The sequence below is a fragment of the Aspergillus caelatus genome (genome assembly GCF_009193585.1).
Source record: "Aspergillus caelatus strain CBS 763.97 unplaced genomic scaffold BDV27scaffold_59, whole genome shotgun sequence".
Taxonomy (NCBI): Eukaryota; Fungi; Ascomycota; class Eurotiomycetes; order Eurotiales; family Aspergillaceae; genus Aspergillus; species Aspergillus caelatus.
Genome location: NW_022475322.1, coordinates 138,500 through 162,554, shown reverse-complemented (window position 1 = coordinate 162,554; position 24,055 = coordinate 138,500). Strand labels below are relative to the sequence as shown.

The 24,055-nt window shown below is 48.5% G+C and overlaps 11 protein-coding genes across 11 annotated transcripts; 5 read left to right on the top strand and 6 right to left on the bottom strand.

Moving 5' to 3' along the window:
• Window positions 1-635: 635 nt before the first annotated feature.
• On the bottom strand, window positions 636-2,937 carry BDV27DRAFT_125979 (major facilitator superfamily domain-containing protein). Its single transcript, XM_032066455.1, has 7 exons — window positions 2,375-2,937; window positions 2,158-2,318; window positions 1,980-2,102; window positions 1,576-1,932; window positions 1,462-1,515; window positions 1,043-1,408; window positions 636-981 (listed from the first exon to the last, which is right to left on the bottom strand). Exons 1-7 carry the CDS (start codon window positions 2,440-2,442, stop codon window positions 728-730), a joined length of 1,383 nt encoding a protein of 460 aa, XP_031929078.1. The 5' UTR covers window positions 2,443-2,937; the 3' UTR covers window positions 636-727.
• Window positions 2,938-3,350: 413 nt separating this feature from the next.
• Window positions 3,351-4,144, bottom strand: BDV27DRAFT_96888 (uncharacterized protein). Its single transcript, XM_032078081.1, has 2 exons — window positions 4,091-4,144; window positions 3,351-4,036 (listed from the first exon to the last, which is right to left on the bottom strand). Exon 2 carries the CDS (start codon window positions 3,995-3,997, stop codon window positions 3,383-3,385), a length of 615 nt encoding a protein of 204 aa, XP_031929077.1. The 5' UTR covers window positions 3,998-4,036; window positions 4,091-4,144; the 3' UTR covers window positions 3,351-3,382.
• A 535-nt stretch (window positions 4,145-4,679) lies between these two features.
• Window positions 4,680-6,124, top strand: BDV27DRAFT_96878 (oxidase ustYa family protein). Its single transcript, XM_032078080.1, has 5 exons — window positions 4,680-5,171; window positions 5,243-5,374; window positions 5,427-5,557; window positions 5,624-5,723; window positions 5,782-6,124. The coding sequence occupies exons 1-5, from the start codon at window positions 4,949-4,951 to the stop codon at window positions 6,021-6,023; spliced, it is 828 nt and encodes a 275-aa protein (XP_031929076.1). The 5' UTR covers window positions 4,680-4,948; the 3' UTR covers window positions 6,024-6,124.
• A 299-nt stretch (window positions 6,125-6,423) lies between these two features.
• On the bottom strand, window positions 6,424-8,624 carry BDV27DRAFT_171268 (glycoside hydrolase superfamily; the record flags this gene model as incomplete). Its single annotated transcript, XM_032075559.1, has 7 exons — window positions 6,424-6,714; window positions 6,750-7,111; window positions 7,303-7,456; window positions 7,508-7,639; window positions 7,853-8,156; window positions 8,226-8,343; window positions 8,530-8,624. 7 exons carry the CDS (start codon window positions 8,622-8,624, stop codon window positions 6,524-6,526), a joined length of 1,356 nt encoding a protein of 451 aa, XP_031929075.1. The 3' UTR covers window positions 6,424-6,523.
• Window positions 8,625-10,779: 2,155 nt separating this feature from the next.
• Window positions 10,780-11,866, bottom strand: BDV27DRAFT_156423 (uncharacterized protein; the record flags this gene model as incomplete). Its single annotated transcript, XM_032072338.1, has 3 exons — window positions 10,780-11,177; window positions 11,234-11,545; window positions 11,611-11,866. The coding sequence occupies 3 exons, from the start codon at window positions 11,864-11,866 to the stop codon at window positions 10,780-10,782; spliced, it is 966 nt and encodes a 321-aa protein (XP_031929074.1).
• A 1,772-nt stretch (window positions 11,867-13,638) lies between these two features.
• On the top strand, window positions 13,639-14,126 carry BDV27DRAFT_156422 (uncharacterized protein; the record flags this gene model as incomplete). The annotated part of the gene is made up of 3 exons (XM_032072337.1): window positions 13,639-13,695; window positions 13,758-13,799; window positions 13,854-14,126. The coding sequence occupies 3 exons, from the start codon at window positions 13,639-13,641 to the stop codon at window positions 14,124-14,126; spliced, it is 372 nt and encodes a 123-aa protein (XP_031929073.1).
• Window positions 14,127-14,195: 69 nt separating this feature from the next.
• Window positions 14,196-14,454, top strand: BDV27DRAFT_156421 (uncharacterized protein; the record flags this gene model as incomplete). Its single annotated transcript, XM_032072336.1, has 2 exons — window positions 14,196-14,291; window positions 14,347-14,454. 2 exons carry the CDS (start codon window positions 14,196-14,198, stop codon window positions 14,452-14,454), a joined length of 204 nt encoding a protein of 67 aa, XP_031929072.1.
• A 1,088-nt stretch (window positions 14,455-15,542) lies between these two features.
• Window positions 15,543-16,286, top strand: BDV27DRAFT_144034 (sterol desaturase family protein; the record flags this gene model as incomplete). The annotated part of the gene is made up of 1 exon (XM_032070197.1): window positions 15,543-16,286. One exon carries the CDS (start codon window positions 15,543-15,545, stop codon window positions 16,284-16,286), a length of 744 nt encoding a protein of 247 aa, XP_031929071.1.
• A 1,765-nt stretch (window positions 16,287-18,051) lies between these two features.
• Window positions 18,052-19,579, bottom strand: BDV27DRAFT_171267 (putative MFS transporter; the record flags this gene model as incomplete). Its single annotated transcript, XM_032075558.1, has 4 exons — window positions 18,052-18,610; window positions 18,669-19,112; window positions 19,177-19,433; window positions 19,493-19,579. The coding sequence occupies 4 exons, from the start codon at window positions 19,577-19,579 to the stop codon at window positions 18,052-18,054; spliced, it is 1,347 nt and encodes a 448-aa protein (XP_031929070.1).
• A 1,203-nt stretch (window positions 19,580-20,782) lies between these two features.
• Window positions 20,783-21,887, bottom strand: BDV27DRAFT_156418 (fumarylacetoacetate hydrolase family protein; the record flags this gene model as incomplete). The annotated part of the gene is made up of 4 exons (XM_032072335.1): window positions 20,783-20,889; window positions 20,951-21,320; window positions 21,384-21,520; window positions 21,608-21,887. 4 exons carry the CDS (start codon window positions 21,885-21,887, stop codon window positions 20,783-20,785), a joined length of 894 nt encoding a protein of 297 aa, XP_031929069.1.
• A 310-nt stretch (window positions 21,888-22,197) lies between these two features.
• BDV27DRAFT_171264 (carotenoid oxygenase family protein) lies at window positions 22,198-23,930 on the top strand (the record flags this gene model as incomplete). Its single annotated transcript, XM_032075557.1, has 5 exons — window positions 22,198-22,380; window positions 22,450-22,573; window positions 22,638-23,014; window positions 23,072-23,209; window positions 23,265-23,930. The coding sequence occupies 5 exons, from the start codon at window positions 22,198-22,200 to the stop codon at window positions 23,928-23,930; spliced, it is 1,488 nt and encodes a 495-aa protein (XP_031929068.1).
• Window positions 23,931-24,055: the final 125 nt, after the last annotated feature.

Sequence of the window (24,055 nt, the reverse complement as noted above, 5' to 3'; positions counted from 1 at the left end):
ATAATATAATGGACGAAGGCTTAAGCCGAGAAAGCCATCCCTTGACTAGACATCGTAAATGTGATAAAAGACAAGTGTGGCATCAGAAGCACAAGAAAAAAAAGAAAAAAAAAAGAGAGAAAGGCATTGTTAATACTGACGTCGACATATAGAGTTAATAATAGCCTTCATCTCAATCCTGCTGAGAGGGGGACCATCAAGATTGTACAGTGGGTCGGTGGAGGTTGGTACATCCTTTCCACCTTGGAGATGTGGTGAAAAGAGAGATTGTGAGAGTAAGAAAGGAGCAGCGGTGGCTCTACGAAAGTGTAGCTGATAGCCCTCTTAGGTACCGAGACGGTTAAGCACGGAATACTCCGCATAAAATCCCCAGAAATTATGAAAGCACAGCTCCAAGTTATCCGGAAGCACTGAGTCACTAACAATACCGAAGCTAGCGACCAGACCAATTGACCCTTGAAGAACCGAGGATTTAGATCAAGATATGGCCCGTATGGGAGCTACTAGATCCACCGAAAGTCTTCTCATTGGCAAAGATACGAGGAGTCGGAGGGTACGCCGCCCCATTTATTTATCGGATGCTACCCCGAGTTCAAGGATCCACACCCAGCTTAGACCATTGTTGTTGCTCTAATTTTCTCTAGATGCTACCTTCAGTCCGGTATCGGGGTCCATCGCGTCAAGAAGCAAGAATTTCCGACTCAATTCACATGAAATTAATTACTAATTAATAGTTGTAGCGATAAGTGAGCGCCATGTCCCCCAAGAACTGCTCTTGCTCCTCTGCGCCGCTGTTCTGGGCATCGACGGCGCCGTTCGCCATCGCCCGGTCGCGTCTTCGGTTATCGAACCAGAGCGCGGCGAAGTAAATGGCAGCCATTGCCGCCGAGAAACACAGGAAGGACAAGCTGATGATGTATCCGTTGCGGTAGAGCGGCGCATCCTTCTGGAGGAAAGAGTAGGTCGAAATGATTCCTCCGACTGCAATTGTGGTGAGTTAGTTAATTGGTCTCTAATAGGGGGAAATATAGCCCAGACTTACTGTTACCGAAGCCGATCTGCCAAGCTGTTCCCACACTCCGTCGCCGATGACCTCCTAAATTCATAGCAAACCAACACACCAAGACGGGCATTGCGCTGTAACATCCCATGGTGACAAGGAATAGGGCTCCGTACTGCACGTGCCGTTGCGACTCGCCGTGGATGTTGAGCAAAATTCCGTATCCAGCCATCGCAATGAGCATTGGAATGAATGCAAAGGCGAATCGATGGCGAAACTTGTCCGAAAGGAATGCGATAAGCATGGAAAATCCGAATGCCGCCGCCCATGGAGGGATAGAATAAAGCTGCGTCTTGATGGGTCCGTATCCGTAGGTCTTGATGATCGTCGGCGCAAAGTACGCGTAGCCTGTGAGGTCAGTGGTGGAACGAATACCATAAAGCGAAACGACGAGCGCATACCGTAGGCCGTGACAACCTGACCGAAGTACATCCATCCACCGATGAAGATTTTGTCTGGAGAGGCGAGAGTTAATGACGAAGACGAAGATTGGACGGTTTGCGACAAGCACTCACAGTCTTTGAACACGCTCAACACATCGCGCAAGGTTAAATCAGCATCTGGGGCGGCCTTGCCCGTGTCCGCAGCGAGCTTTTCGCGAACAAAATCGCGCTCTTCTTCAGTGAGCCACTTGGCGTCTTCAGGGAAATCCGTAACCAGGAAATAACAGATGATGGCAACCACGCAGGTCAGGACACCTTCGATAATGAACACCCAACGCCAGCCTCGATAGCCGCGCAAACCTTCCATTTTGCCGAGACCACTGGCAAGGAGACCACCAAAAGCACCTGCTAGGGTGGTGGAGCTGAAGAAGAAACTAAAGCGCTTCTGGGCTTCGCTGCGCTTGTACCACATGCCCATCAGATAGAAGCCTGCGCGGTTAGCTCGTCGCCGTAAAAACTGGGAAAGTCGAACATACAACCAGGAAATAAACCGGTCTCAAACATGCCCAAGAACCAGCGAGTAGTCATAAGTCCTCCCCAGTTTTGCACCAGACCTTGGCAGATCATGACCAAGCCGAAACCAAACATACATAATGACACTGTAGCGACCGTCAACATTCGTCCGATTCATGGATGGTTTCAAGGATATCATACACCAAAGATGAGGCTTCAGCTTCTTCATTAAAATATTCGACGGGATTTCGAAGATAATGTAGGGAACAAAAAAGATCGTCAACGCGGTGTTGTATTTCGTGCCCGTCTCAATATTCAGGTCTTCCTGCAAGCCCAGAATCGCCGCGTTACTGATGTTCACTCTGTCGGCACCTTCGGTTAGTATCGGTGCAGAAGTAGGAGTCGCATTCCAACTGACCGGTCCAAGAATGCCAGCAAATACATGAGACACAAACAGGGTACGACGTGCCAGTCGATTTTCGCCATCAACTTGCGCTCGTTAATCGGAGATCGAGGGGCCTCTGGCGACAGCTCGCCATCGGAGCTCTTCTCTGGCTCTGCGACATATTAGGAACATACGTAGGGTCGCGAATGTGTAGGTCACAGACCTAAGAAACCCATGGTGATGGAATGGGCTGCTCCGAGGAGTCAGGAGCAAAGAGTCAGGGAGAACGCTGCGCTTTTTGTTTTTCTTTTTAGGAGAAAGAACAAGGACAGGGGGACTTGTCAGATTTTAAATCCCATTGTAGTTTAAATCGGGCCGAGGAGCAATCAGCTTAACAAATCCGCTTTGCAGAGAGGCCCGATAATGAGTCCTGAGTGGAGGCCGGCGTCGGCGGCCAACTGAATTGATGCAGATCCATGACTCATGGGGTAAGAATCGTCCTCAATTATCGCCAAATATGCCGATCCCGGGGTAATCCTGTAATTCAGGCATGCACAGTTGTCCAATCTCACTTTGTGAAGCGAAGATTGTCATAAAATTCAAGAGTGTTGGCCCTCGCTAGTGTGGCTAAGCATCGCCAAGTGAACTTTTCCTACAGTGTAAAACACTATTTTGCAGGCACACACACACATATAAATATGAATCCCAACATATTTATGCTATTTTATACTATTTTAATTAACTAGTCATGACATATGATCAAATATAAGAAATGTTCAATAAGCATTATTCGTCCACGTGAAGTATCACCATCCAATCCACCGTTCCCGAAGGCTATCCTTGCTGCTTGCCCAAATAACGGTAACACACCCCTTGCTGGATATCCCCCCCTTGCAGTCTCACGTTTTCAGTTCATGCTGACAGCCTTGGCGTCCATGGGCTGGAAGTCCTCGTTATTCGGTAAATTTCGTTCATAGTGGATGTTGCCTCGTTACACATAAAGTGCGACCGTGTTACGTGGTCACAACCGTCACTCTTAACTTATTCTTGAGCGACAGCAGCTTCGGAGTAGCTTCCGTAGGAGCCATACTCGCCGTAGTTACCGTAGCTTCCATAGTCCACGGGGGTAGTGGTAGGGGTCGAAGATGAGGTAGTAGTCTTGCTCTCCTCAGGCCCGGGGACCTCGTCCCTCTTGTACGACCCGTAAGAGCCGTAGCCACCGTAGTTCCCGTAGTCACCATAGTTTCCATAGCTGATAGGCGTCTCAGTAGGTGTGGAGGTAGTAGTAGAATCGGTCGTGGAGCTGCTGTCGTCTCTCTTCTCGAAGTTGTACGCTCCGTAGGAGCCATACTGTCCATAGTTGCCGTAGTTGCCATAGTTGATCGGAGTAGGGGTAGGGGTTTCAGTAGGTGTGGTCGTGGTGGAAGGCTCAGGATCTTCGCCCTCCCCCTCAGGGACATCATCTCTCTTGTATGAGCCGTAGGAAGCGTAGTTGCCGTACTTGCCATAGTCTCCATAGTTGCCATATTGAGCAACCCCGGCAGGAGGCGTGGGCTGACTGACCTCAGAGGATGAGGCACTCGAGACTGGAGCAGCGCTCACAGCCAAGAGCTGAGTGCTCAGAGCGAGCAGGAGGGACTTGCTAGTAAAGAGCATCTTGAAGAGTATTGAACTTTGGACGATCGCGGAAGATGTCTGGTTCAGAGAGTTAATGAAGAGAAGCTGATCAACGAGGGAGGAGGCATATACTTATACATGATCTCCGAGACCCGGATAAACCGTTATCGAAAGGCTTCTAAAAATATAGACTCAAGTCGGTGACTCCATCTCGTAAATTGCCTCAGCACTGCCATTGGGCATGTCTCTGAGGCGGATGAACCACCAGGACACGAGCTACTCAACCCGTTCTTCGTACCAATAACAACAGTTCCGGATGATACATTGTGGCTAGACGATGCAGTGCTACCTTCTTGACCCGCAGAAAATCCCACCTTACCCAAGTCCCCAGCCAGCAAGTACCCTGCAGCCGAGGGGTGGTCGCCACAAAGAACCGGATATGCCCGTAAAAAGACCCAACCGGGCAGAGAAGCGTGATAGGAAGGGGAGTAAATTTGCAGTAGAGTACTAATTTTGGAGACAATCTGCCTTACATCATTGTCTCATGGACCGCAGTCTCGATTGTGGAGTTGATGGGTCTCCAAGCTTCTCCGCAGGCCAAGAGCCACTCGTATTGATCGACTCTAATCGTCATCTGCAGCCTAGATGAACCACTGAGACATACATGCATTTAGGCGTGCTGTTGTCTTACCATAGTACCCAGCACCAAGTTGTTGTTGCCTCGGAGGTCTCTTTGGAAATGGTGGGCCTTGTCTTACATACTATTTTTAATGCCCTCGGTTGCATAATGGCTTCTCGATTTCCATAACCTACCACCCATTTCCTGTGGGGCGCCGTATATGAGTTGGCCTCCGTCAACGCCATAATTAAACAGCTGTTTTGGAATTTCCTGCCACCCTGCGTACACCGACTTTAAATCATCCTTGATTCTTCATTGTCTCCCTCCCTCTTGCGGTTGAGCAGTCTGTTCTTCACGAAACCCAAGGCAAAATGCGCCATTCAGTATCAGATCCTGACGTGGACGAGAAGCTTCTCTCCGATGAGGAGGCTACTTGGCCTCGGGAACAGAAGCAAAATCAGAGTCTATTCAAGAAATGTGCCAAATATTTTCTGTTTGTTGCCGTCGCCGTATTCTCCTGCTTAGTAGGTGTTGTACTTGGACGTCAGCAGCACAATCTGGATAAGGTCTGCACTCGACAACTCACACAATACTGTAAGTTCCTAACCCCATAACGAATAAATTAGAGGAGAAAGAATGAGGACGTATATCTAACAAAAGTACAGCCCCCGTGATCCCAGAGGTCGGGATCGAATACCACCAAGAACAGTTTAATGGCTCGTTCCTGAAAGAAAATATTTATCGTCAAGAAGCAAGCCCAGAAGTAGATGCTGCATGGGAAGCTCTTGGTGTCAACTGTACGTTCTACAGCCGTTTATGCAGCATGAGATCCAGCTAACAGCCCTGCAGACAGAAGTCTTCGAGTCCCTGCAGAAGAGGCTCAAAAGTCGGGCCTTGCTCCTGATCAGGTGAAGATCAACGAAAAGTATGGTGGAGGGTATCCTGCAAACATTGAGGGATTGCATCATCTGCACTGTCTAGTATGTTCATATTATCCCCGATCGACACCAATTATAAATAAAGCTGTCGTATTAACAAACCAACAGAACCTCCTCAGACAGTCCCTGTACTACAACTACGACTACTATCATGAACAAGGCCAAGGTGCCTTTGTGAACGATGATTATATTGTCCGACGCCATGTGTGTACGTATTGACCGTTCCCGGGATATGCTCACTTTTCATATACTAATCATGAACACAGCCCATTGTCTGGACATCATACGACAGCAGCTCATGTGCAGCGTTGACATCGGCGTCCTTGGCCAAGTTTGGGTTCACCCAGAGAACCCGGAGCCATTTGTCGATTTCAATACGCAGCATAAATGCCGGAACTTTGAAGCTATTCGGCAATGGGCAGAACGCAATCAGCTTCCTGAAACTGTGCCCCAGGACTTTTTGCAACCGCCCAGGATCGAGGACAGAGTGTATAATGAGATTCCATGATGATGTTGTATTAGTGATGATGTACATATAGTTGTTTATATGCCCTAATGAAAGTGATGAACTGATGCCAATGAACTAGCCTCTGCTTTTGTGTTGGCAAGGACGACTTCTGTTAGAAACACCTGTCCTTGGGTAGCTTAAACAGTAATTATAAATCGAATAACAGTACAGGATTCAGTGATACTGTTTAAGGCATTGACCTAGGTATAAAGTACACAAGAATAGGTTGTATTATATTGGCACATAATCAACAGCAACTCGATGAATATACAAACATATAAGTCCACCAAATAATGACCAATACTCAACATGGGCTCATTCTCTCACACCCAGAAGGGTACGTATTCCCACTCGAAGATACTACACAAACAATTCTATGATACCTTCTCCACTCAATCCTGAACATACCCGCAAGAAATGTATCCGCCTTAATTCCACAATGCTGAGTTGGACTTGCTTGGTGTGGTTCATGGGTGGCGATAACATAGGCCGGTGGGACTTCAAGGAACATTGCTGGGCTCGCCAGGAGTGATACCCTCATCATTAGCTTTCTCGGCGGTATCAGTTGGAGTGCCAATCCGGTGGGCAAGAGTAAGAGTAGGCTTAGGGCCCATTGAATTAGGTTCATCGGCTGTTCCGGCTTCATGGGGAGCAGCGAGAGAAGGGCTAGGGACACTTTCTTCCGCATTAACTGGTGAGAAGCAGTTGAAGTAGTGTTAGAATCACAATCCAGCTGAGCAATCGGAACGTGAACACTACCAATCGCAGGATGGCAGGATAAACCCTTCGTGCTGCCCTTAGTGTCAGAGTCAGAGGTACTTGTTTCGCTACTCAAACTGGCGCTCTGTGTGCTCGTGGTGGAGGGCGTGTTCGTTTCGGTAAGGTGTGCATTGACATCGACAAGATCCCTAAATCGATTTGTCGGGGGCGCACCTATCATGCTTGTATCAGACGGATCTAGATCATTCGGATTCGCCAAAGTTGCCGGTCCACCCGTGAATACCATCTCAACAGCAAGGCCGCCGAGGCAATTCTCGTTGGCAATATCGGCTTTTTGCTTCAAACTTTTGGCACTCTCGAACGTGAACCTAGTCTATATCAGTATCTTTTGTTACTCAAAACCTTGAAGAGGATTGGTACATACATTGTATCATTATAGACAAACCAACTATAAGCAGTGGATGTGTTATAGCGCTCTTCTGGTTCGACTAGATACCAGGGTGGTAGCATACGCTCAACATCATAAGCGGATAGTCGATAATTGGTATATGTATCACACTTTCCACGCGACGCGCGCATTGTCATCGGGCATCCGGGAGTATTGCACTTCGGATCTTGAAGTTTCCATTCTCGACCTCCCAAATCCAAAATGGGTGAAAGTTTCTTAGGATTAATATTGGCTTCCCGGAATAGTCTGACGCTACGGCCGATATCTGGTAGAAGTTAGCATTTGAAAAATGAAAGCCAAGAAAGTCAAAACACACTCAAGCTGTCTCCATGTTCAGGCCATCTCTCCTCTTCCTTGCACACGGCATCTCCGGGCCGATCCGATGAAATGAAGCTGAGATGTTCAAGATGCTCAGCCATTCCCGCCAGGTCGATATGCCTGAGACCGCCTATGTTCTTGCGATTAGATTGTCTTGTTTTCCAAATAAGTCTGATGGGGAATACTACATTCTGTGGCCCGAAATTCAGCTGAAAGATCATATTTGTCGCCAAATGACTCGCGAAGTTCCTTCAGGAAAGTGACGGAGTTCTGAGGCTCACCTGTCTCAGGTGCAATTAGTAGCAATTTCAGGACAGGCCACTGACACATTATCGTGAATTACCTTGCCATAGGTCCCGCCATATGTAGCGAAAATTGAGACCGTCGAACTTGAAATCGTCCAGAAATTTAACAATGGAGTCAATGACCTCCGTCCGGTTCTCAACAGAGCGAACCATGTCTGATAACGAAGGGTTTGGTTTACCCGAATCAATTGCATACGGTGTAATGGATACATAGATTTTGAGGGATGGCTTTTTGATCTTCAGATTGACAAGATCTCTCCAGCGCCTGCGATCAATGCCGTCAAAGGGTGCAGCAATAGCATCTCGGGTATATCCAATATGAATATTCTCAAGGTATATATGCTATTGAATATTAGTTTGGCTCTAGTCACTGAGAGATTTAACAAGTAGAGGATGGTGGTCCAAGCCTACGGTGAACGGTTCAACGTTGATATCCGATGGCTCAAATGTATCACAGCTCTGATCTTCAAAATGCCGCGTAACATAATATCCAACATAACGTTGCTTACTCGAAGCCCCAGAACATTTTCTATGAAGTCTGTGATGAGTGTATGATCAGACCTTTGTCACTGGACAGATTACATACTGTGGTTCCAATGATTTGGTATCGCCCTCGACTTTCGGTGGTTCACAACTTGGTGTAGAGTCTTTGTAACATATTAGTGAGTATTCAGTAAATGTAAAGCAAAGGTGGAAGTGCTACTTACTGTCGCACTCTGTTCCAGAAACAGACTGGGACAATACCTGCAGGGCAAGAAATGCGAACAAAAGACTCAGAAGGTGCCACTTAGGGCCTTGGAAGAAGGCCATCTTGACAGACTAGGACTTGGGGAATCTAGTGGAGGTCGAGAAGGGTTGGGGGAAACAGTAGGTCTTATACTAAGTTTTCAATTCACTTTCTCCACTGTTAGGGGACGGGCAAACACTTCAATAAGGCTAGTGTTTGGGCTGCATGTATGCTCAAGGTTCCTCGCTTACTCCAATCTAATCTTAGTATTCTGTATTCATACCTTTACTTGTAATGCTCTGGTTCTCTGCCATTCTAGCTGGTTGCTCTTTTGGTGTATATGCGAAATGACAGACGGTTCAGTATACCGTTTCGTTATCATACTTATGGCATGATATAGCTATTAGGTGAAAGTACAGGCATAGCCAGCACAAGGTTATCACTTCATTCCATCCCATGCGCCTCCGTAGCGTCCAGGAGCCATCGTAGGATTACCATAGCGTTTTCAGGGCAGAAAACTTTATCTGGCGGGGCGCTCACAAAGCGGATCTGTTCTAATATTACGACGAGGGTTTCGAATACCATATCGCTTTAAGATTTATGCTTCTCTTTGTCTTGGCAGGTACCCGGCACTTGGCGAGCTGACTTACCAGGGTTCTTTGGACGTGCAGAATCATACAACCTCCATGACGATTTGGATGGCTATTCGGCATAGATGCCGACTGAATGTCAGCCTTCCAACCAATGCATCTGACAAGGCTTACTATAAGGTTCATGAGCTATATGCGTACAACTAACTCAAGATATTAAATGGACAGACACTTCATCAGAATTAAGTTGGGATGGCTGATCGGGCGCTTGTCCTGGACAAAGAGCAATCGATGGGTCCTTTTTTACCCTAGTGGAGCAGAGCACAAAGGGTATCGAGGCTACTTGGTGTCCCAATTCTCATATGAATATGTTGATCACAATTCGACTTTCTAGTCTTAAAATAGGTTACACCTTTGAAAAAGATCTTGCCAATTCCCTCTATGATATTATGTTAAGCGCGAAGCCGAGCAACATCTTCACGATCATGGGAAACTCTTACGCCGTTCCTTGCAAAAGCGAATATAGAAACTAAATTGATTGGTCACCTTCCCCTTAGGCCAAATTAATCTAACCATTATTTTGGGGCGCCCATTCTGAAGTAATTAAACATCTAGGTTCTCAGTAGAACTTCACACACGCTAGGATTTATTGTACGGTGTACAGACTAACAGTTATCATTCTGCGTACAGGATCAGCACAAAGAGCCTACTATGGATCGAATATCTTGTCTAAAAATTCCTAGTTATCAATTTCGTGTTCTTGATTCGCAGCGCCTTCTGGGCGACTCTCCACCGCCTGACTAATATTAAAATCTATGGTAGTGGTGGTTAAGGCGCATCCCAGTCTATATGCAGCATGGGTCCACGTTAATATCTGGGGAGCAGTTCGTCTCAAAACTTGCACCATTGGCTGATAATAACCCCAGGAAAGAGCCAGGCAATGATAATAGATTGAGGAAGTCAGCTCCCACAAATCGACTGAGCACATCCGCCACGGACCTGCAGATTAATGTCTCATTATCATAGATTTATCATGACAGGGGATCTAGGCGAAATATCATTTCTCTCCTGTCACTTGACTTCGCAGGAAATGGTTGAGCAATTTGCGGGGAAAGTTTTGAGCTGAAAGGCAAGTGGAAGCTGATGTTACGGGGCGTTGGCTTTTCAGGGTATAGATGTAATACCTTAGCTATAAGTCCGTGGGCTGGTTAGTTGATGTTGTTATGCCAATCACCGTCCTTACAACTCACCTATTGAGCCTTGAGAGCATTAGCCGATCTACATCATCGTTGCATTTGCCGACATAACTAACAGTTTATTACTTGGATCTGTCCTTGAATCAGTGTAATTGAGGCAACGGAGCGTGTCAGGACCCTAGGGCTGCTTGCTATAACTTCGCTACAAAAGATACTCCAGATTCTACTGAAGAGAAGAAGCCGGTTCAACATGGTGGAGGTAGTTTTCTCTTCCACTTACCTGATATTTATGGTAAACCATTAGCTGCTGGCACTCGGGCAATTGCCCAGGAACAACTCAATATTTAAGGTATGTTTGCCACTAAATTTGAGCTAATTAGGGTCCCCATTACCAATCAGCAGATACACAAGACTATGGTAAGCCAAGATGTCTCCTGTCGCTATCATCAAAATCAAGAGTCGTCTTCACCTCCGTGGGAATGATTGCATCTGCCGTTCACACATAGTGCTCGAGGGTAACATTCTCGGTCACTCGTGCATTTGCGAGGCCCAAGCATGTCGCGTTCTTCTGTAACTTCGTTGCCTACTCCAACGCTCTCTGTGCCATCTTGGGACATCGCATTAGACACGTATTGGCACCAACCATGGATGCAGAGTCCGGTTGGCCCGCAATGCACATGAAGATGGCATCTCTGTCGAGTCTTCAGATTATCTGAATTTTCAATGTCTATACCACGAGCCGCTAGCTTTGTGGATTGATCAAATGGCCAGCAGAATCCGTCCATGCACCATTTGCCCCGTGGGCAATCGGTCACATGCTTGCATCGCTGCGCATCTGCCAAGGGCGAGTCTACTTTAGATGCGGTTAATCTTCATTCTTCTGGATAACCAGACATTGGGCGGTACTGACCATCGTTGTCTCTATGGAGAAGTGGCTTGGAAGCGGGACGGGGGATCTGGACGCAGCCTCCACGCCAGCAATAGTACCCTGGAGGACAGTCGACACCGGTTCTACACTTGCCAACTGCAGTGCAGGTGATGGTGTTAGTTTCTGATTCACCCTTCCCTCGGAGAATGGGATAAATAGAACGCAGTACTTCCCTTGGAGATTGTCTCGGACAACTCTTTTGAAACTATCGCGTGGGGTTCTGATGCAGTGTCCCAAATGGCAATGAAAGTTGATAGAGCAGTCCGCGTTGCTGAAACAGATACGTTCGTCTGTTCGGAGATTATCTTTAGTCCTTGCGGTGTTTTATCCTCAGTAGTTTCATGGATTCACACACCGTCTTCGTTAGTGTCTCCTGTCAACCAGTTTGACGCTGGCTCACAGGGGTCTTGGTTGTCGAGGTCTCGGCAGGGTTGGCTAATGGAGGAAGCTGTGCTCGTGTGAGAAGGGCGCTCAGTCATAACAAAGAGGCTTCTGATGGTGCAGAGGAACTTGGGCAGCTGCTTACCGCCATCATCTTGAACGTTAAGGACGGGGTTGAGTGAAGCAACTAGGTTGCAGAGAAAGAAGAGAGATATTATGTAGAGCATCATGGTGGACGTGGTGATTCTCTGATCGGAAGACACTCTGTGGGTTGAAAGGAGGTCAGTCCAAAGAAAAAAGTCTCAATGAAACCATGCCATGACCGTATTATATATCTAAGCCAAAAGCTGCGAATTAAGTGAATATACCAAACTCTCTCAACTAATCCACCAAATTCAACAAAATGAACATCCCGGAAAGCAGGCCTGGTGATATGCTTGATTCACATTACGTCTATGACTGGGTAGTCATATTACCTACTTAGTCTTATTAAGATAAAAATCTGTGCCAAGCTGATATTACTACCTTCACTATGGAGAATTGTTTATTCACTTCGAGCATCATTGCACCGTAGGGATTCTCATTCCATCCTTAGTTTTGTGGCAATCACAGGTTACGTCCATGTATTACTGGCTCAACGACTGCTAAAGCTCAATGCCTGGCTTCCTCATACTATATCTAGCATAATAAGTTAGTTAGGGACAGGGTCTGGTCTATTGGCGAAGTTCAAGTATGCGGCTCCCTACAGCCTCAGGACATGGACAGCCTGTAGATCGCATGCCACACAGTACGAATCAAGCTCAATCTTGTAGCTTGGGAAATGTCCTGTTGGACAAATATAACTGTATCATTGGACTCAACTTGTTAACACTGCCTACTTAGGCCTAGCGCTGTTGTTCTTCCTAAGCGATTTCTTCCCACAGTCATGTTGATAGAACCAAGACCGAACACGATAGATCCTCATTGTTGACTATGTCTGTTAGCTGGGTGCCACTAAGTAGTACCAGTTAGATTTCTACTGATATCGGATATCGGAGTGCCAACTTCCGATTCGATCTTATAAGCAGCTGCGATCTCCTTCTTATCGCTCAGATCACATTTGTGGCACCAGATATGGTTGTTCTTCATATGCTAACAGCAGCATAGATCCGATAAAGATGGTATTTTAGACTGAAGGCTGGACTATCGGGCTTGGAGGTCAATGGAAATATATCTAACACGACAACGCGGGAACCCAGGACAATCAGACACTGACTTCTGCCCTAATCCTACTGCTTCCTCTAGTCACGATAACCAGCTCTTTCTCCCAGTCCCATATATCATCTACAACCCAGTTAATTTGACTTTGATACTTAACCAATCGTTGAACCATAGAACATGGCTGCTGCGGTGATTTGGACGAGCTTCTTATATACCGTGAGGGAGCTGAAGATTCCCACCAAGTATAGACTCGATAATGTGAAGAGCGTATGGAGGAACTATTTACATAGGGCACGTTATTATCGGATCGATTTAGAGGCCCTCGCGGGGAAGAAAGCCCCGTTTGATGGTTGTTGTCGTCATGTTTACTGGGACGGAGAAGCCCTAAGGCTTGTTACTTGGCTGCCTTCTTTTATGCGAGCTACAATGCACAAGAATGTGAATTTTTCGGCGTCGGCGATAAGTTCCGACAAGGTCAAGTGGGTTATTTTCTCTGTTTTCTTTTGCAAATTTCCTGAGGAAAAGCTGGCTTGGGACTGTTCCGGGTCCAGCCCGGAAGGGACCCGGCTGGATATATACTCGCACTTTGGGATGACACGGAACCCAACCGCGCTGAAAGCTGGAAGCTTCCGAGTGGTTATACAATTAAGGGGCAAGCTATGCTAGATATAGTATAAGATATGTCTTCTTTGCCAGCTCTACAGGTGCATGAATTATTGCTGCATTCCGTGGCTGTGGACTTGCTTACTGTCTCTTCTTGCCTATTGATCTAGCGGAATCCTACGACCAGAAATTGGCGAAGATGACTGCTTCCTTAAGTGATACAAGTATCCGCAATCTAAGTGGCACCTGGGTGATGGTAAATCTGTCGCACAACGCCATACAAAACAACACCAAGCTGATCCCAGGCATCGAAAATAGGACAAGAGCCTTTCAACCCACCTTGCTACGGTTTTCCAACTAGTAAGCCATCTAATGACTGGAGTGCTATCTTGAAAACTAAGGGAAGCTATGTAGCAAGGGGTGGGCTGGGTAACAAGGAAGGCAGTAGCCGCATCATCCGCTACTCTGAGGATCAGCCGGGAGTCGGAAACAGAGAGCAATGGCTTAAGCACAGAACCGGCTGAATGGATGGTGCTCGAGCCTGCCCTGACAGGCGGACTAAAAGGCGTGCCGGAGAAGCGCTCTTTGGCCTGGACTGAGGTTGAGCACAACGACATTCTCTTCGGTCGTGTCATCATCCTTAGTCACTATATTGACGGGGAGAAGATTTCGGGTGGGCGAGTCTAACCACTTGTGGGGCTTCAGTCCAAGAATATCGGAGCAAAAGCCACTAGTATGTTGACCGAGGCGGTCAGCATGGCACAGGAAGTTGAAGCTGGAGCGGAGACCGTGGAGAAAGCATTTATGCACGACTTTGTCCATAGCGTAGACGGAGTGTGGACGGCTGAACTGGTACGTATAGCTGGTCACTTTTCACGAACGCAATACTTACTAACTAGACAACTAGATTTGGGCAGTGGAAGTAATAAACGGGGAGAAACTGCTGACTCGCAAGGTCGTGGTCTTGAAGGGCTCTTCTATTGAAACTGCCCGCGTTTTCTATAGGCTTAAGTGATGGCTAAGAGACACTCTTACGATTATACCGAACTGTATCTGTATATAGAATAAACTTGTTGATCAAGAAGCCTGTTGCAAAGATAATTACTTCTACCAAGATAAAGTCTTTATCTATCTCACTGCTCTCTACATTTATCCTTTTAGCTTTTATATTAGTTAGAAGGATTTTACCGCTGTGAAGCGACTTAAAGTAGCCAGGACAATAGTTTACCTCTGGGTTGTGAAGCCAGCTATAGTTTCTCTAATTGATGTCCAATAGAAATCAGATATGGAGATGTACCTTGTATTCTGTATCAAAATCAAGGATTAGGAGGCTGTGGTATTTCTCTGTCCCTCGGGGCCCAGTGGGGAACCCGATCAAACTCTACTTCTATTCCAAAAGATAATTTTATAAACAAAAGGTATAGATGGTTACTATTTTTTTTCTTAATATACTCTCTAATCTATTTATATAATAGTATAAGTTTTATCCTTGACTGTTGCTCCCAGGGCCATGGCTGATAGCCCTGCACCAACACGGGCTATCTGGCTGTAGGGCGGAAGATCAGTAGATTTGGAAGGCATGATACGCAAGGTAGATAGATACAATAAGAAGCAGAATGCGCTCAGATATGCCCGTTTAGGATTCACGTAGGCTTACGTACATAATACTGTCAACAGCAAGGCGTTCTACATGTGAATCGATCAGACAGGACCGGAGCACTCCCGATTTCTGCGCCAGCACGGGCAAACGTCTCATGTGAATGAATATGCCCGGAGCAAACTATGACATGTGCAAAACAACCTTCCAAGCGATTCCCACAGAGGCGAGGCTCGTGAATCACACTGAGAGGGCATGCAGATTGCGAGGGATATCTAGTGACCAAGTGGCTGACATGCTAGAGCTTCCACCCTCAGTCATTCGGGTCGGTTCCGGTTCTCAGGACTCGCTTCCGGCAAATGAGACCAACCGCGGTTTTGCCCACCAGAACAGCTCCGTCTACTTTTGTTTAAAAGTAACGATGCGTTCTTCAAGAGTTACGATGCCACAGGCATTCTGAAGAAATCAAAGCCCCGAATCACACTCTTCCCAGACACCAAAGAACCATGGATCTACACGCCCAACTGCAGGCCGCCTGGGACCATGTTAGAACAACATACAAACCAGGCACAATCGAACTGACGGGGGTGATCGTAACTCAAATCGTCGGATTTATCATCCCAGCAACATTCTACATGCTGATTGATGTCCTCTTTCCGAGGTTCTCCCAGCGCCACAAGATTCAGGACAACCACCGACAACCGACCCGCCAGCAAATCCTGCACTGCGTTAAGGTCACGATGTTTAACCACGTCTGGGTGGTGGCCCTGTACACACTACTCGTTTATTTTGCCGGTTTGGACTATGCCTTTTTGAACCAAGATCCGATCATTCCTCCTTGGAAAACGTTTGTCGTGGACTTTATCTTCGGCCTTCTAGCGCGAGAAATATCATTCTACTATGTCCACCGCGTTCTGCATCACCCCAGCATTTACGCATATATCCATAAGATGCACCATAAATATACGGCACCCGTGGCGTTCGCAGCGGAGTACGCCCATCCTGTTGAACATCTTCTCGCAAATATCCTGCCGCTTACGCTCCCTCTATATCTCAAAGGCGCACACTTTTTGTCCATCATTTTCTTTTTTGTCTTTGAGCTCTGGGAGGCTGCAGCTGACCACAGCGGATATGACTTCTTGAAACTGCCACCTGCTGAACTACATGACTTGCATCATGAGAAATTTCGCGTCAATTATGGGACTATTGGGTTGATGGACTGGATTCATGGGACTGATGTTGTAGGGTGAGATAGGCCTAAGGCGAGGAAGGTGAGGATTGCTGAAGATTGAATGCTAGATGTAACAGTCTTGATCGTTACTCGGCCTGAAGCCGATTGGGAATGTTATATGCCAACTCTATTTTCTGGACTGGGATATTGTAAGTTTGGGTTGACTTCATGAATCATGTCATTCTCCCGGAGGATCAGGTATGTATGAATGAAGAACATTACATAGATTAGATATCAAACTAGAATTTTTTTTTAAAAAAAGAAAGGCGGGCGAAAAGAAATCTCATTAGTCCGTACGGGATAGCTCACGAAAAATATCCTCCAGTCTTAACCCAGAGAGTATCAGGGAAGTCAAGCCTCGTCAAGAACCCGAAATCGTCTAGCCCCTGTCCCATATTCGCCGCATATTCCTCCCAATTGAAAAAGGGGTTTTGCATTAGGTCGTGATGTGGGCGATAGAAAGGATCCTGATCCCGAGCCACATCACTTGAGAACAGCGGAGCTCCACCTGCAGCCTCGGTCCCTGTCTGTTACAGACCATCATTAACTGCATGGAGATACGCAACCTGGAGAAATTGGAGCATGTTGCGAGCAGACTGGCGAAATGTAGCTATGGATTCTAGTATACTTGTCGCTTCTCTCCAGTCTTCTCGCACATTTTCCAAGGTAAGACGATCCAGCCTTGATAGAGCGGAGAAGGGCATGAGGAGCACTACCACGGCAGTTGAGACGTCTAGATTAGGTATCAGTATAGAGAGATATCAGAGAAATGGAGTTGATCAACGACATACAAAACACATTGTACCAGCTGACGGAAGGTCCGAAAATACCTTGTTTAGGGTTGGAATGCCTAATTCATCATTATCGTCAATGCAGGAATTCATGTTCTTCAGACTTACTCTCCCCTGCTGTAGGACCGGGCTTTACCTATCCGAGTGGTAGACGCACCGGTCGACCCGATACAACCGCCTCGTGCATGGCCGACAGATAGGCTTCTTCCCGTCACACCGGATCTTTTTCTGCCTGCACAAGTCGCACTCAAGGGCAACCTTCTGTCGTGCAGTAGTTCGTCGCTTCGATTAACCGGCAGCTTTGGGAGGCTATCCTGTAAAACGGGCGCTATCCGGTGCTCTGAAGACTGTTTGAACAGGCTTATAGCTACACCGTAGAACATCTCATCGTCTATGAAAGGGGATAAGCCTCAAATCGCAATCCCTTGCTGGTCCAGGTGGCGTTGGCGGATGGGAACAGGATGTTCTTTGGACGGGTCTGTTCCGGTCCAACGCCAACGCCCAGTTTTTGCTTCTCTTACGGGCTGTGGGGGTAGGAAAAAGACACGCAACGCAATAACCTTGGAAAAATAAACCTTTCTATTTACTTTCCTATTTCAGATCCTGCCACACGCAGTATTCAGATTCCCAGGGGCTAAAGCAGTTGGGGGTGAATATTGACAATGCGAAGACTTTGGATGAGTGTGTTGAAGAGCTGGGAGAAAGAACGAAAGACCGAAGGGAAGATCTCGGACGGGCATATGAAAATGCTAGAGAACCATTTGGAGGAAAAGCTAGGGAATGCTCCTTCCTAAGCCTCCAATCAGTTGATCTATGAATGCTTGCTGCATTTGGCTTCCTGAATCACTTATTGCTATTATTACTCTAATAGGATTGTTATTCAGAATTAAATAAACTACATCTTGGGGTGGGCGCAGGGAACAAATCTACTATTCTATTCGAGATTCAAAGAGAACAAGAACAAAAGTTCCAGCTATGGCCTTCCCGGTTGATTTACTCAACATACTGCTTCCTGTGAAAGAAATAAAGTGGCACTGCCCCTGCGATGGTAGCCACCCCCAGTACAAACATCACCAGATATGCCTGTAAATATCCCTGGCTCTGCACCCACTCCACCGCCTCATATAGGAACAAAAAGGCTACTAGGTTTTTCACCACGTTAACCAGCACCAAGCACTGCGCCGCATCCCTTTGATGCCGGTGCGCCAAGTAGGTGATGGCAATGTTGGGAGTGTAAACCGATCCGAACGAGACCATTCCGAATCCCACGGCGATAGCTGCCCAGTGTAGGTGGTTCTGGCAGCAAAAGGCCAGGAGCACGCATCCTGCGGGTCCAATGGCCATGCCCGGAATCAGAGAGAGCAGTCGATCCTCGGCGCGAGCCTGCCCGTAGCCCCGCCGGCGCACAATATGATCGTTGATGAGGTCGGAGAGCATGCCGCCGCCGTAGCAGGCTAGGAGAAAGCCGATAAGCGCGGCGACCTCCATTAGGCCGACGGCGACGGAGGAGAAGAGGTAGGGGGGCGCTTCAAGGAGGGAGGACATAGTGAAGCTACCACCATATTAGTCAACATCAGATGGCAAACAGAACGAGGGAAGGGGATTCATACATAAAGATAATCTGCGGGCTGAGGGCACATCCATAGAGGAGCACTACCCAAATCACGGCTGGCCGGATCAGTCCATGCAGGGGCGCTACCATGGCTCGAAAGAAGTTGAGATTGCGGTCGACGCGGATTGGCACGATCATCTCCGTAAGGGAGGGCTGGCGCACAGTATACCCCGCCTCTGGGATCACATTTTCGAAGAATATCTCTCCAGAGCCATTTGTCTTTTCCGCCTCCGTCGTGTCGAGTCCGTTAGGACTGGTCGCATCCCACTCCGGACGCTGGAAGTTAGACTCGGGACACAGGAAGAATATCAAGACGATATCGGCCGCCGCTAGCGCAACGCACAACCACATGAAGGCCCGCCAGGTGCTCGGTAGATATTGTACCATCAGACTATTCACTAGCGGGCCGATGGCGGTGCCGCCTGAGATCAGAATCACATATCTAGGAGTGGACCGTCAGCGACCTCTCTTTTGGTCCCCCGGGATCCCAGGGGGGAGTTGCTTACATGGACATCATCGAGGCCCGCTGGTGCAGGAAGAAGATATCCGCGGCAAGTTCAGGCACGATACTCTCGCCTGCGGCGCCTACGAACCCCTGCACACATCGCGCCGCTAGCAGACCGGAGAAGCTGGTGGCAGTCGCACACCATACCAGGGCGCCAGCCTGGAGAGTCATGGAGAGAAGCAGAGAAGCGCGTTTGCCGAATTTGCTGGCGAGAGGCACCCAGAAGATGTTGCCGATGCTCAGAAACAGAAAGTTATACTGGTAAGGGTGGCCGACTATTAGCAACAGGCTAAAAGACACTCCGGAAGGAAACTAACAGTGAGCAGCTGCACAGCAGCAGACTCAGACTTGCGATACTCCTGCATCAAGTAGGGGACAGCGACCGACAAGCCTGATCCGGCCATGTTGGTTACAAAGTTTGTTAGGGAGGCCGTTATGATAGTACAGCGCTTCAGCCAGACGGGCCAGCGCAGCGGGTCGCGGTCATCTTGGGTCGGGGTGGGGAGGAGAGGTTGCATACTGACGTGGGAAAAGAAGGGTGAAGGTACTTTCCGCCTGAGAAAGATCGGGGGAATGCAATTCGTGGGGATGTGGTTCAGACGGTTTAGAGGGGAATTGAAAGGAAGACGAACTAATGATCCGTTGAGGGTTCTTCGCCTGTAAAGAACCGAGAGTGCGCTTGATCACTACTGCAAATGAACCTTGGCCTTCGCGCTATGTGTCCCGTCCCACGGCTGGCCAAGTAAGGGTCTGGGGCAGCACTTCCCCGACGCTTCCCCAGACATAACTACCGATCCACACAGCTCACCATGCCATAGAATACATCATTCAGATCGGTTATACGCGAGTAGCCGAGGATGACCAGTGAGAAAAGGTCTGTGCCAGCGTCCCTACCGATCCCCGATCCCCGACCCGCGAATATAGAACATATGCCACTAGCTAGGAGACGCTTAATACCATGTCGACTAAGCCCCCCCCACAACCCCGGCTCAATTTCGGGCCTACCGCCGCTTCATTTCAATCACCGGTGGCGCTGTCTCGGGTCCCAAATTGCAGGGTAACATCTTTCCCCATAGTAGTGGCGACTGGCACGCTGTGCGTTCAGATGAGGTTGTCCATGTCTACGCAAGCTACTCCATTCAACCCACAGATGACACTCTGATCGGCATTACTAACGAAGGCTACGGGCGCGCTAGTGCGAGCACCATGAAGCCAGTCTTCGAATATGAAGATCCCACAGCCGTATCCCTGGTCAATGGCGGTCGGACTGGTACACGCAAACAGTGCTAAAGTTCGATGTTAGTGCCGAGCGCGAGTACAGGTGACTGGTCAGTACGGTGTTCTTGGGAGTGCTCCAGCCGCCTACCCTGTAAGGATAGGCTGAAATTGATATTTACGAGGTGCTGTGAGATCTGTGGAGACTATTCTATTTGTATAATAATAAAATGAAATTGATCCATAGACACAATGTGGAAGACAGTAGATCAGTTTGGTCGTACAATCATTACCTCAATGACGCGGGATGGTGTGCACGTACTTGATCTGTCCATAACATCCAGTTATTTGCTGTATTCATCCTACATAAATAATTCCTCTGTCCCTCAACCCTATGCATAAACAACATTGTTCCTCAAGGTCCCGATCTGTGAGATTTGCACGTCCATCTGAGTTCCCGGAGCCAGCCACTTCGGGGGGTTAAAACCGGCGCCCACACCTAGTCCTGGTCAGCGTCCTCGGCACGCACTTGGAAATCACAAGTAACAAGTGTCACTAACCTCCGGGTGTTCCCGTCATTATAACACTGCCCTTTTGCAATGTCGTGCCCTGTGACAAATAGGAGATCAAGTATTTGCAGTCGAATAGCAGATCATCCACCGTCTCATCCTGCCGCACCTCGCCGTCAACAATGGTCTTCAGGTGCAACTTCGACGGATCGGGGATCTCTGATGCTGCGACTAGCACAGGGCCCAGGGGCGCAAAGGTGTCGAAGCCCTTGGAAAAGCCCCATTGCGGGACAACACCGGCGTAGGCGGGATCGCGCTGCAACTTACGGGAGGAGATGTCGTTGCCAGCCGTATACGCCGCCACATACTCTAGGGCATGCTCCGGGGAGACATCCTTAGCGTCCTTACCAATGATGAGACACTACAGGCCGGTTAGGTAATTGCGAGCGCGGGTAGGGGGGAAGAGAGAAATTGCGAGACAAACCAATTCGCCCTCATAGTCCGCTTGGTCGTTCTGTGCGATCCGCGGGATCACGACAGGCTCGCCGTGGTCATGCACACAGGTGTTCGGCTTGAAGAAGATGAAGGGGAAGGGCGGGGGCTTGCGTCCAGCTTCCTTGACTATTGATTGCGAAGAAAGCTTAAAGTTAGGTCATGATGATGGGGACAAACTTCGACAGTACAAGGGAGTGAGGTTTTAGGACATACTATGCTTAGCGTAGTTGAGGCCCACGCAGCGTAGAATGGGTACGTCGCCGGGGGCCAGGGGGGAGAGGATCTGTTTCACAACCACAACCTCGTCCGTTACGGTGGTTTCACCCGTTATATCGTATATATCCTGGCCTTGGATCACGCGGGCTTGCAGCTGATCGGCTTCGGTGATCAGCCCGAGATCGATCTTGTTCTCTGCCGGCAGGATGGGTTCGCCGCGCAAGATGCGGCCATCGAGGGCGCGAAAGCGGATCAAGCGTTTCCAAGGGAGACGCATATTTCTCTGGGAGATGCGAAAGATGAACTGCCACCGACAACCAAGAGAACGGAGTAGAGCAGTCGCTTGAGAATGTATACCTGCTCCAACGCATTGACTTATCAGTGGGGCGGGGAGTCGTCGGAAAGAACCCGCAATAGAGAGACTCGGTCACTCGGTAAGCCGAAAAACAAGTCCCGGTTACTCCCCGGTAGAACTCATAGGACGCAGCCAGCGCCACAGTTGCATTCTATAACCGTCCTCCTTAACTGTTTTCCCTTCGTAGATCTTTTCCCACAGTCACATCATTAGTCTTTTCGCCCAATTCACCATGCCCGACACTAGAATCTGCTTTCCCGATCGCCCCCAGTTCTCGGGGTTCATGAAGCCCTGTCGCGTGGAAGGAGATGTATCCCAATTGGAAGTTTATGGCGAGATTCCCAAGGACATTGATGGAATATTCTATCGAGTAATGCCTGATCCTCAACTGCCTCCCTTCATTGACAATGATCCAGTAAAGAAACATTTCACTAAGCCCCCCTCATCCTCCTGCCCATCAACAGAAAAGACTGACTGAGACAAGTGGTTCAACGGAGACGGAAATGTCAGTGCCTTCCGCATCCAAGACGGCCGTGCATCATTTCGACAACGATACGTGAGAACTGAGAAGTTTGTGCGAGAGCGCAAGGCTCAACGCGCATTGGTTGGTGAGTAGTGAACCAGCCAGTTCTAGCGAGACCAACACCCATCAAAGCTAACAGTCCAGCCCAGGTAAATACAGAAATAAGTTTACCGACGCTGTGGAGTTCAAAGTTCGCAGCACTGCCAACACTAACGTGGTCTTCTTCAACGGGCAACTGCTGGCTCTAAAAGAGGATTCTCCCCCTTACGCCATGGACCCTGTCACACTAGAGACAAAGGGGCTGTATAACTTCGAGGGTCAGCTGCCCAGCCTCACCTTCACTGCGCATCCAAAATTTGATCCGGTCACGGGCGAGATGGTCTGTTTTGGATACGAAGCGCAGGGCGATGGCACCCCCGACGTGTGCTACTACAGTGTTTCACCGACCGGCAAGTTCACGGAGGTAGTCTGGCTGGTTGCGCCGGTGGTGGCGATGATTCATGACTTTGCCGTGACGGATAACTGGGTCAGTGAACCTGTTCCTCGAAAGGCTAGGGGGAATCTATACTAATGCCAAATGTAGGTAGTCTTCCCAATCATACCTCAAGTCTGTGATATTAAACGCATGGAACAAGGAGGTGAGCACTGGCAATGGAGCCCCGAGACACCACTCTATTTGGGGATCATGCCCCGTCGAGGCGCCAAGGCTGGAGATGTAAAGGTATGGAAGTCTCTCGCCCTCCGTCTGCGGTTACGGGAATTCTAATCCGATGCAGTGGTTTCAATATAAGAATTCCTTCCCCGGCCACACAGCCAACGCCTACGAGGATGAACAGGGTCACCTGGTGATCGATTTAGGCTTGAGTGAGAAGAATGTGTTCTTCTGGTGGCCAGATGCCCAGGGAAGGGCACCGGAGCCCAGCTCGATTGTCTCCCAGCTAGTCCGGTTCACCATCGATCCCCAGTCCGAGGAGCGGGCCCTCTCGAAACCCGAAATTTTACAGCACGGCAACTCGGAGTTCTACCGAATTGATGACCGGTTTGCCACCCGTCCCTATCGCCATTGCTACTTCGACCTGATGGACCCGCAGTTAGGTACCGATTTTGAACGGATTGGGCCTAAGTTGGGGGGTGGGTTCCCCTTATATAACGCCGTGGCCCACTTTGACAACGTCACGGGGCAAACAGAAGTCTACTTCCCAGGAAACGTCCATCTGGTCCAGGAGCCAGTATTTGTTTCACGGAAGGACTCGACTACAGAGGGGGATGGGTATATTCTGGTATTGGTCAACAACTATGAGACTATGGCCAGCGAGCTCCATCTACTGGACACGCGAGACTTCACTCGCGCGCAGGCCAAGATCCTGCTTCCGGTCCGCTTGCGCCAGGGTTTACATGGAAGTTGGGTGGATGGAAGCGATGTCAACCCACAGAGCCCGTAATTGTAATGGAGTTGGCGGTCGTCAGTATCGTTCCAGCATTGGAATTTAAGTATTCCAAACAACCATCAGTTGTTTGCATTAGTTCTGCAGACGTTGAAGTATGGGGATAAAGGCGTTCTTAAGGG

Excerpts from the sequence above, each read along its gene's own strand:
- BDV27DRAFT_125979 (XM_032066455.1), bottom strand. The coding sequence starts at position 2,442 with ATGGCGAAAATCGACTGGCACGTCGTACCCTGTTTGTGTCTCATGTAT. Across the intron at positions 2,319-2,374 it reads TTGCTGGCATTCTTGGACCG|AGTGAACATCAGTAACGCGG; the intron begins GTCAGTTGGAAT and ends AGGTGCCGACAG. Across the intron at positions 982-1,042 it reads GCAGATCGGCTTCGGTAACA|TCGGAGGAATCATTTCGACC; the intron begins GTAAGTCTGGGC and ends CCACAATTGCAG.
- BDV27DRAFT_96888 (XM_032078081.1), bottom strand. The coding sequence starts at position 3,997 with ATGCTCTTTACTAGCAAGTCCCTCCTGCTCGCTCTGAGCACTCAGCTC.
- BDV27DRAFT_96878 (XM_032078080.1), top strand. The coding sequence starts at position 4,949 with ATGCGCCATTCAGTATCAGATCCTGACGTGGACGAGAAGCTTCTCTCC. Across the intron at positions 5,172-5,242 it reads TCGACAACTCACACAATACT|CCCCCGTGATCCCAGAGGTC; the intron begins GTAAGTTCCTAA and ends ACAAAAGTACAG. Across the intron at positions 5,558-5,623 it reads TGCATCATCTGCACTGTCTA|AACCTCCTCAGACAGTCCCT; the intron begins GTATGTTCATAT and ends ACAAACCAACAG.